The sequence below is a fragment of the Puntigrus tetrazona genome, unplaced genomic scaffold (assembly GCF_018831695.1).
Source record: "Puntigrus tetrazona isolate hp1 unplaced genomic scaffold, ASM1883169v1 S000000456, whole genome shotgun sequence".
Classification (NCBI taxonomy): Eukaryota; Metazoa; Chordata; class Actinopteri; order Cypriniformes; family Cyprinidae; genus Puntigrus; species Puntigrus tetrazona.
Genome location: NW_025048098.1, coordinates 735,395 through 747,500, shown reverse-complemented (window position 1 = coordinate 747,500; position 12,106 = coordinate 735,395). Strand labels below are relative to the sequence as shown.

Sequence of the window (12,106 nt, the reverse complement as noted above, 5' to 3'; positions counted from 1 at the left end):
ATCACAAAGCTTGCACATAACAATCGTCTTACTAAACTAAGAAGAGTATAATGATATTACTTACAAATATTTACCCTATTCGCCTGTCATTTCATGCCTTAAAATACAATATTAATATTTAAAACGGCATCACACAAACAGTTCGGTTACTTTAACTTCCACCTCCAAAAAAAAGCAGAAAAACAACTTCAAGGGAATTTGCCCTGTGCGATCATAATTCAATTAAGCATTTCAAATTATATTACAAATAAAGAAATGATTCACAAGCAGTTGGTTGTTGCTCTTTTTGCTTCGAGCTCCTCAGTTGCCTGAAACACATGCGCCCGAAAGTTTAGGAGAGATAAAAGCGCACACACATGTTAATTGAGGGATTAAAAAGAACGAGGAACAAAGTCATTAAGATAATCCAACAGAGGGATTTCCAGTGTATTTTTGCCTCAAAATTTCCTCTGTGTTTGTTTGATAAGGGACCGTTTCACGTTCCCACCTGATTAAAAGTCCCTAATGGATTGAAAGCCGTTTTTTTTCTGGCTAACTGCACCGTTGTGAACCGCACGTCCCTCACAGATATCCACCGGGGAGACGCTATTTATCGGCTCGTCTTCAATATGTCACTTTTTGTGATTACATTGCTGTGCAGATTGTAGTGCTTTACTGAGAAAAGGGGCTGACATCTGCTGGATTCTAATACACTCCACACATTAATCACAATTACACGACAACATCCGGGTAATATCACTTTAAAAGCCTCTCCAGCAATGTGGCCATGAAATAAACTGACCCTGAAAAGTATTTGGACACCTAAGCCACAATTAAACATGCATTAGATAACGGAATAGAAAAACAACGAAGCGGCATCAGCGAACAAATGCTGCACGAGCTTTTCTCAGAATCAATTTCACTTTTTTTTTTTGCAACTGTCATGAAAAACACAGTGTGGTTAACTGTAAAACATCTACAGCTTTGTACATAAATCAAGCGAGCTGCCCAAGTAGAGCGTATAATGTATTGAGCATTTGGCTTTTTTAATTATCGACAGTACTGATGAGTTTTTCTGTTTAACTGATGTTTTAGATGTGACTTTTATTTTGACATCGCTGAGAAATCCAGTGTCTTTGGGCCGACCGATATGTGTTCGACCGATATGTGAGAATAACAGTGGCTTTGACAAAATCTCTTTATAAATTGCTTTATCTGCAAATCGTTTTCGAAAATGACCCTCACTGTTAACTACACAAAATGCTTAATATCGGTGCTAATAATCGGTCAACCCCTATTACTGTAAATTATTACACAGAAACGAATTACACAAACGTTATATGAAAAACTATTAGCATTAGCTTCTCTTGTATGAATAATAAAGGCAAACTTGACACTACGGCATGTACCATATACTTATACATCATTTAAACAAGTATTTGAACAGCTAATTAAGCATTTGTTTGATTGTGACAAATACTACAATGGGATTGTTGAAGCACGAAGTTGGTAACTAATAGCTCATTTCCACTGAGCGGTACAGTTAGTACAGTACGCTATGGTACGCAATTATGTCCATTTTTATTGTCAGAAGTTGTGAATGATAGCAAAATAGCAACCGCATCATACCACTTTTTAGGTACCCTTCCATTGGGGTCCCTAGCACAGCAAAGAACACACCACTTTTTTTGAAAATAGGTCCATTCTCGTTCTCTGGCTATAGCACTTTTAGCATATCTTAGCATAGATTATTGAATCTTATTAGACCAGAAGCATCTTTGTTTAAAAATGACCAAAGAGTTTTGATATTTAAAACTCGACTCTTCTGTAGTTACATCGTTTACTAAGCCCGATGGAAAGAGAAAAGTTGAATGGATTGAATGGCTGAATGGACTCAACTTTTTAACTTTTGGGGGAGTTGGAGAATAAACCTATTTTCAAAATAAGTGGAGTGTTCCTTTAAAGGGTGGAGCTAAACTCACCGTGTCGAAATAAAACTGTGTATTTTATAATTTAATATTTTCACACAGACAATAGATGTTTCTCAATATGTGTGTTCTTGACTTGTGAAACGTCATTGCACTAAAACCGGCTATTTTAAAAAAAAAAATTACTCTTATTGTGTCATTAATTTTTTTTTGTTTTCCAGGCATGAATGTAGTTGTTTGAAACTCAAATTTGCAGTTAAAGATAGCGCCCGTTTAAAAAAAAATGTTGATTTCGGAGATCAGTTGGATTTGAATATATTTAACAGCCAGTGGTCTCATAAATCTATTATTTTTTCACACCGTTTTGGCTGAGAAAAGTTTGTTTAAATATATATGTATTTATAACTTTACCATAGTACCGTTCTGACTTTGTAGGATATGTCCGACTAAATTGTTTGCTTTTGTTTTTATTAAGCCTCTTATACTTGTAATGAATTTTATTGTTCATTAAAACCGAAAAAAGAGGCGGAGTACTTTATCGTGGACTTTCTCACATACACCACGCTAGGGCTGCACTGTCTGCAACAGGTGATGGAGATTTATTGCTAATCAAACCAAAGAACCAGCTTTTAAGGGTCCTGATGGGAGTGGAAACGCAAGCTGGATCAGGGTGTTCCGTCCCGAACAGTACCTTACTGTACTGTACCGCCCTGTGCCTTTCAGTGGAAATGAGCCATAAATAAACCTCTTTTCTTTTTCTAGTAATCGTTCCTAGGAACCGATAATCCTAGGAACTGATCATTGCTCCCCATGTTCTTAAATGAACAGGAACAAACACCAGAAAGTATTTTACGCATTTTTCAAACTTAAATACGCCAAAGTTAATCTACACTCCTGTATGATTTGTGGTTGATGCTAAAAAGCGTAATTTTTGGTGTCCTGCAGAGTTTAGCTCCAATTTGCCTTAACACACCCTGCCTGGAAGTTTCAAGTATACCTAGTAAGCCTTTATTAGCTGCTTTAAATGTGTTTGAATAGGGTTGCAGCTAAACTCTGCAGGACGCCAGCCCTCCAGGACTGAGCTTGGTGACCCCTGATCTAACAGGTAGAAGGTTTCCTGTCGGACAAGATGGAGGATTAGGCATTAGGACTGGTCGGACAGCCTGTCAATCAAGCCCTTTGCGAATAAATGGCCAGTTGTTATGCTGCTGTGTGCATGGCATGCACGACCAAAAATAAAAACCAACCTGGTTAACAGCTACAACCAGCATAAGCCATCGCAAAAGTCAATCTCAGTCAACCAGTAGGCTTCAAGCATGACTTCTGAGGGGATTTTTGACTGAACGTGTCGAATGAACTACATCCGAGGACACAAACTTTCCAAAGTTGTGCCTTCTCAGCTTAAAGGATCTTGAGCCGGTCACTACGGGACACATCCAGTGAATCATGATCCAGCTTTAACCTCCTACGCACTCCGCAAAGCAGCAGGGCGCTTCTCAAGATGCTCATAAAACATGTGAAGTGTTCCTCTCAGTTCAATAATGGTGGCATGGATTGCTAATTAAGTCCTGCATTACAGAGTAAAGAATTGACAGGGTGGCTATTGCACTTCAATCACGGCTGTCCCTTTTCACACACAAGCGCTTTCCCTGTGAAGAAAGCGTCCAATTAAAGTGTTCCCTGATGAATATGAAAATCAAATCCGAATAAACCACGCTGGGCGGCTCTTCTTTATCCTCTGAACTGACGCAAGCTTTTAAAATGTATATTTTTCACCACCTGAATGAGAATACGTGTCTATTTAATCAGGGTGAAGACATGTTTAGGACAAAACCTGTCAAGAATCTGTCTTTTTCCACCCAAAAAGCAAAAGGAAGCGTATATGAAAACTTACAATATATATTGTATATATTATTTATACATCATGGTGGTATTAGCTTATAATGCCTTTTATTTAAGCGGACCACTGAAAAGTTTGGGGGCTGGAAGATTTATTTTTAATTAATTTATTTTATTATTATTATATATTTTTAAAGAAAGAAAGAATCAGAAATAAAATAAATGAAACCAAAAGTTAGTCAAGAAATTTATAACATTTATCAACTTTTTTTTATTTCAAATAAATGTTATTTCAAAATGTTATATTTATAAAAGAATCTTGAAAAGTATTTTTTTCACATTTAAATAATGTAATAAATATATTATTTGTTGTACTGTCCTAAATTTAAGTTGATTTACAAAATATATTTATATTTTATATGATACATTAAATATCCAGAAAACATTGTATTTTTATATAATACTTATAATAATATAAGTATTATATACAATTTTATACAATACTTATAATACATTTTCTTAAAGGAAGTCATTGGTAATAAAGGGAAATCCAAAAAATAAAATAAAAATATATATTGACTTATGATAACTTATGACAGAAATGTACCAATAATATCATAGAAAATTAAATTTATTCTTCTTTGCTTGAATGATTATTTATTTATTGATGGATTTTTTAGGTGAAATATGACTTTCTGTGCGTCTATGCATTTGCGTAAAATCTTATTAAAAAGGAAAGGAAATCTCTTGCAAATACCTACTTATAAAAATGAAAGACTACTTTCAAAAGCTGCTTAAAACAGATGGAGAAAATCTAGACATTTATTTCCAGCGCATATATAAATGTTTCAAGCGTCGCTGGCCGAGGAAAGTGGCCGCGCTATCTGTGCGTTTACAAAAATGTGTCAAATATATAAATAGCAGTTGAAGCTACTGATTTATTCACATACAGCAGGAGGCATTAGTTCACAGAACTGAATGTGTGACCTCAGTTTACACCAGTACCCGGTGAAGATCTCCTCTCTAGTGACAGATGAGCATGTAGATCAAGCATTCGGTGAAGACCGAGTCGAACCCGACAGCTACCCGTCTCTGCGGTGCCTATTAGGCCTGGTTCCTATCTAATCCATATCAAGTGGCTTATACAGAGAGCGAGACTGAATGACGCCATAACCGCTGAATAGACCATGAACAACGTGGCAGAGCTAGCACCGAGTTCAGTCGTTTAAGTGTGCACTGACCTTTTTAACGCGCACCACACCTATTAACAGACAAACCTCCGCTTGTGCCACAAAACAGAGGTGCGTGCAATCACCAAATGAACTACATCTATTAATATGTTTGGGGTCAGCGGTACTTTTTGTGTAATTGACACATTCGCTCAGCATTAAATTGGTGAAAAATGATACCGGAAACGTTTATAATTTTGCTAAAGATTTCCATTTCCTATAAATGGCGTTCTGTTCAACTTTACACAATTATATTAAGCCGCACAACTGTTTTAACAAAAGTATAATAATCATATATCAGCAAATCAGCATATTAGAATTATATCTGAAGCATTATGTGACACTGAAGACTGGAGAAATGATCGCAGAAATAAATCAATTAGCGCTCATTTATAAAAATGTTTTTAAATTGTAAAAAAAAAAAAAAAAACACAATATTAACGTAACACACACTTGCCTGTGCTGAAAATCCTTTACCTAAAAAGTGCTTGTAAATTTTTGTGAACTGGTTTTCTTTTTTAATTAGCACTGGTTTTGTATTTTTTTTTTTGGATCTTGTTGATCATAGGCCTCATGCATTGCCATTTTTGAGTGGGAAAAAAACTATATTTGTGTTTAGTAATATTCACTCAAAAACTGAAGTGTCGGATCGATGAAGTCCATGATCAAAAAAAAAAAAACTTGGCTAAAAGCCAATGCTATACCATGCGTGTGAAAAGGCGGTACGTTTTACTCCAATGCAGTGACGTGAACAATAACAAAACATGGGGATTGATCAAATAAATGCAACAACGATAACACGAGCGCAATAAAATTAGACCTCAAACTTTCAAACGATAGCGAATACAACGTTCTTCCTCGTCTAGTCTCCTTTCTAACGTTCGAATTCCTCGTAAAAGCTTCATTGGGACCCATTCATTCGTGCAACGGGCCTCGAACGTTTCCACGTGACGCATACAGTCATATTGTGCTCTGAAGCGGGATCGTGACTGATTTCAGCTGCTGATCAGAGGACCGGCTCCATCTTCGCAATTACATTCTGCTGAACGCATGAGAAAAAGGCTGACAGGCGGTGTTTTAAGGGCACAGGCTGGTCTGAATCGTCTCTTTGTCACAATCCCCACGTCAGCAATAACGGCCATTTAAAGCTGCTGTTTTAGTCAAATAGAAGAGAATAATGGCTCGGTGGAACAAAGCGGAGATAACGTGCAAGAACAACACTCATATCAGCACCTGCTATCAGTCAGCAGCATTTTAAATTAAGGACGAGGGTGTTTACCGCTGACGAATAAAAATAGCAACTCATTAAAGTAACAGGGTTGCCCTCAAATTACTGTCAGGTCATTGTTTTCATCTCGAATTAGAGACGTACACTCATTTCCTCATAGCTCTGCACTTCAATGATGTTGGAGTTTCTTAACTCGGCCCTGGCCTACGCCCCTAAGAGACCTCCCTTTACAGACAGAAACGAACACGTCCGTTAATGGCGAAACCACATCCTCTGACAGCAACGAAGAAAACACACTGCAAATTAGGACATGAGAAATTACTCAAGGGCGCTGACTCGATCCGCCGTACCTGCCGTGCTGAAATGCATCCACCCGGACGGCCCTGTCCGCTTTCTGCTTCGGGTGAAAATTGAGCTTAATTTCGATTCTTTGTTCAAAGAGAATCCGCTAGAAAACGATCGCGTTGCATGCTCACGAAAGCCCCCGCGGCGACGGGTTCTTGAGAGCCGTAATGCACCTCGAAAAAGTAAAATTGCAATTTATACTCAAAGAAAATTGGCGTAATGACGGTATCTCCTATCAACTTAACATTGTGGATCTCGATGGAGCGGCTAATGGCAAACTCTCAAAAATAAAAGGTACAAAAGCTGGCACTGGGGCGGTACCTTTTCAAAAGGCGCATGTTCGTACATAATATGTCCATTTTGGTACCTTAAAGGTACATATGAGTACTTAAAGTGTACATATTTAAACCTAACAGGTATCGCCCCAGTGACCGCTTTTGTACTTTTATTACCGAGAGTGCAGTTAATGCATGTGCAGAACCAAAGCACATTACATTTCCGAGCGCGACGATTGGCCAGAATTTTATCCACTTTTCCCGTATGGAACTGAACGGCCGTACACGTACGTGAAAACATTGGTACGGAGTCAAACAGCAGCACTGAGATTTACAAAATCATTCCAAGACTAAAGGGAAGTGTAAAAATAGGGTGTTCAAACGTACGAAAGCCTACAGAGGCCAGATATTATTATTTTTCAGCCTCAGATCCAGATATATTGTACTTGCCATCTTGATGCAGCAAAATATATCTTGACAAACTATATATATATAGTTTTCCGGAGCACAGCACAGCTGTTTTCAACAATGATAGTAATATAAAATGAATGATTTCAGAAAATCAGCATATTACACTGAAGCCTGGAGTACTGATGCTATATATATATATATATATATATATATATATATATATATATAAAATATATATATATATATATTGTATATATATTTTATTAAATTTTTAATAATAATAATAATAATATTCAATAATATTTTATATATATATATATATATATATATATATATATATATATATATATATATATATATATATATATATATATATATATAGTTTAGATAAGATATATATTTGAGAAAGAGAAATGGTTACTTTAAACTGTAAAAATAATTCACAGTGTTGCTGTTTATGCATTAATTTTTGATCAAATAAATGCAGCCTTACGTACAAAGAAACTTCTGAAACAAATGATTAGCAAAACAGAGAGACAGTACTGTGAGTGGTGCTTATGTGGGCGACGAGTTTGAATCCAGCTTATGTCATTCACTTCCTGCTCCCTGCTTGTCTCCCTGTCATTTCCTATCCGCTGCCTGACTATCCCTAACATTAAACCAACAAAAAGAACAACACGACAGATCTTGACGAGTTCGAACATAATTGTAGCCAGCGTAAAGTTGAATCATCCTGTGTCGGTGATGACGACACGTCAATTAATCAACCGCCTTTCGCTGGGATGCTGTGAATATTAACAATCGCATCTAGCTGATAAGGATTTTTAATTAGACTGCTAAACAAGATGAAAGAGACTCTTCTTGTTATTCTGCTGAATTTATAATGTGACATTTTATGCCTGTGTTACAGCTGGACAATATAATTAAATTTTATAAATATATATATATATATATATATATATATATATATATATATATATATATATATATATATATATATATATATATATATATATATATATATTATAAATTGTGTGTGTGTGTGTGTGTGTGTGGATGTGTCAACCAAACAATGATTTTGCTGACAACTCACAGCTTAAATACATTCTGTGAATTAGTTCAAACTCGAAAAAATGTATTTATCTCCATGTGGCACTTTGCATGCAATTAAATGTGTTGGTAAAACCTCACTGCTATTCAAACAGATGCGTGCAATGGGCATTCTAACATCCGATCATTTACTTTCAACGTAAACATTTCATTTCTCTATTGGTTTTCTTATTTATTATCCAACCCTACTGCGAAAATTCAAATGAGACGGGAAAGAAGGAAATGCCAAGAAGGGTAAACAGAAAGAGAAACTCCACAGGAGCTTGCGGGGGAATGATGCAGTCTATACGTTGTTCTCTTCATTGTGACAGGCTTTTGTGAGGCTAAAGATCAGTCAGGGCTTTCCTGGACTCTACAAGACACAAATGTCAATCTCTTCACTATCTATCTGCCGGTGGATTCAAAGTTCAGCGCCAACAGTGACAAAAGAGCACAAGCTTCAATCCTATTCATTCCTTCATTCATTCACATATATATATATATATATATATATATATATACACACACAGTATTTCTATCAATTGGTGGACCATCTTGGCTTTTGGGCCAAATCTGTGACAATATAAGAGTGTGGTACAGTGTTTCCTATGCACCACAATTCAGAAGAGCAACTACATTATTGGTGAATCAGTTCAAATCAGACCAAACTGAATCAGTCCGCCTTACAGAATCAGCTCAAACCATTCACTGAACTGGAGGTTATTTGACTCAAGACGAAGAACCAAAGTCTGCGCTTTCTGAAACTAATGATTGGTTAAAACATTTAAATGCGTCCCGTTAGTAAAACTAAAATCATGCTGGTTTTCAATGGCAAGTTTAAAATACATTTTTTGCAATAGAATTTTAAAGTTTTACAAAAATAAATTCATTGCTGATGATCAAAACTGAAGCGGTGAAATGGCCCGGTGCGGAGAAGCGCTTGTAAACCGGCTGCTGTTAAGAAAAGAGTGATTTTCTGCCAAAATAAAAGCTTGACAGCTTAGGTTTTGAAAATGTAAATAATAAAAATCCAAAATATGAATAGGAATATTATGTTTTATAAAATAACAAAATATTTGTATTTATTACTATTAATACTACTACTAATAATAATGATAATTATTATTATTATTACTGAATAATAAGTATTATATTTAATTATGTATGTATAATAATGTAAATAATTACAAATTTTATATATATATATATATATATATATATATATATATATATATATATATATATATATAAAAAATTCTATTTATTTACCAAATAAATAAAGTAATTAATTTGAGGGTGGGGGTAGGGTTCTCTTTAATTAAAAAAAAGGAGTGTCGCTGTTAAGCAAGCCGTCACACCCAACATACGCCTTCTGTTGTGAAAACAAATGTAAGAAACACCGAGTCTGCTGCTGCTCACAGTAGGTCGTTCACGTCTCTTTGGTTTACCTGAGATGATCGCACTAACCACAAGGTTTGAGCTGAGCTGAGAATCGCACGAAAAAATCTTTCCACAGGAAACACTGTAGTTAGTGCAGGAACTAAAAGTAACGCAGAGTGAAACTAATCTAGCTGAGGGAAAGCGTTTCCTCTTCTACGACCAAACTCTCCTCTAAACAAGCCGTCTGACGTTTGTCGCATTCTTGCCTTCCGCCAGCTTCGGCGCGGGGACTTCGACCACGGGTGGCACCAATACAAACATCGCAGAGGCACCAAAACTAAATCAGAGTAAAAAAGAGGGACCGTTTCGATGCTAACCGAGCAACGGTGCTGTTCGGCAACCGTATGACCTACATATAAATGTCATCCGTCCGTCTGTTTGGGCGAACTCGTGCTGATTAAAGTATGCATCTTCGAACTGACAAAATGGTGCCACAACAGTTGACATGGGGAAGTAGAGCGATATTTCCTGTCACAGCTTTCTACAGTAAACGGTCAGAATTTCCCAATAAGGCACAACGAATTCGCTAGAGGCCACTGGAATAATTCATCCCAGACTTTAAAATGCACGGCGGTTGGATTTTTCTCTCGCTGGAGACTGTAAAATCATTTAAAGCGGTAGCGGCCTTGAAGATGTGCAACTGCTAAATCAACCGTAAAAAAAAAAAACAGTAACTTCTAGCACAAATTCACAATCCTAAACAGCATTTTTACTTGTTATCGTGGTGTGCGCGCAATGAATGTGCGTCAAACGAGATTCAACATCACTGACATTATCTGAACCAAACAAGTGGCATTGAGAATTGGCGTAAAATGAGACATATGGGTCAATTTTACATATTTGTGAGGCCATTTTAACATCGATGGAGCTACGTAGTTACTAGCACTGATATACAGCACATATTAATTTGATAAATAACTATTAAAATGCCACTGGTAGCAAACCATTTAATTCTATGTGGTTCAGAAATCCACTGTTCACTCGAAACGGTTGCTGGTGCATACTCCACTTTCACTATGACAAGCACAAAAGCAATTATTAGTGGCATAAGAAAATATATGAGTTGGGTTAATGCTATTCGTCTCCAATATAAGTTAGGCTTAAATGAGCATCGGGGTTGTTCACGGAGAAATAACTGAATTAGCAGCAACAACTTGAAGAGTTGACCTGTGAACCGTGAAAGGATCCAGATCGCTTAACCAGTCATTTTTAACACGGAGATGCTAGTTAGCTGAAAGGAAAGGAATGGATGTAAACGAGCGCACGTGACTTCATCTCGATGCACATCATGAATCACAAAACGCTCGAAAAGAACACATGATCCGATCTGGAGGAAAGAGCAACGACACGATTGACGGTGGGCTTTGATTTCCGTGCATCCGTAACACGAGCCCCCCCAAAAACCTGTGGACGCAGCCGCGTACGAGGGCGAGGTTTGACACCAGGCGAGCCCACAAATGAGAGAAACGCCGATGCATTGATCGCTTTTACCTTAATAATACTGGCCTTCCGTGGGATTCCGGTTTTGCCGTCCAGCGCCACAGACGCGTTGGCCGTCTCGAGCCCCTGGTTCTCGGGCGCACACACTCCACAGTCCCCGTTCGAGACCGACACCTCGCTCGCGGCTCTGCCGTCCGCATCGTCGCCGGGCTGGGCGGACTTCCCGCCAGCGCTCGGCGACGAGACCCCGCAGTTCTCGGCGACAAACTCCGCCATGAGCCCCGTGTAACGCGCGCAGCCGCCTGTTCCTGGCGGTATTAGCTGTCGGTTCGAGTAGCGAGCGAACGGAGCTCCCCGAGAGACGTGAGAGGGAAATGGAGAGCCATCGCGGGATTAATTCTCGTCGGCGTTCCTGCTTCGGCTCGGCGGCGTCCGTCGCGTTCGATACATTGTATCTGCGCGCACAACGTTCGAACGTTTCAGTGTTACAATGTTGCAAGTGTCATTGTGGAGGCGCTCGCGCGGGTCTGACAGATACTGCCATCTGCTGAATTCACTTCACATCGATATAATGCACTGCCGCTGTTACTGCTGCTGCTGCCGCTTCCAGACACCGCGCAGCAGATCCCTGATCAGATAGGGCTTTTTACATGGAAGCGCACGCGTGTCAGAACATATATGCTGCAGGCACACCGGGGCAAGTTGTCACACACAGGGAAATTCACAGGAAACACGTCTACGTTACCTCAAAAACTGTTTAATAATACAGTTCATGAGATGTTTGACGGCAGGCACGTTGGTTTCAGAATCCTACTTCGAAACTTGTTTACTTGAAGATAACTTAAAGATACATTAAAACAAAAAAAAGGCGGCTACGCTGTACCAAACGACGGCGGTTTCCTC

The 12,106-nt window shown here is 38.1% G+C and overlaps 1 protein-coding gene across 1 annotated transcript in view; it reads right to left on the bottom strand.

The window, feature by feature from the left end:
• LOC122333977 (inactive phospholipase C-like protein 2) overlaps nt 1-11,828 on the bottom strand; it is a 44,034-nt gene extending 32,206 nt beyond the window's left edge. Inside the window, exon 1 of the mRNA XM_043231839.1 lies at nt 11,255-11,828. Coding sequence (XP_043087774.1) covers nt 11,255-11,479 — 225 coding nt within the window. The 5' untranslated portion in view covers nt 11,480-11,828. The remainder of the gene's footprint in view (nt 1-11,254) is intronic.
• Nucleotides 11,829-12,106: the final 278 nt, after the last annotated feature.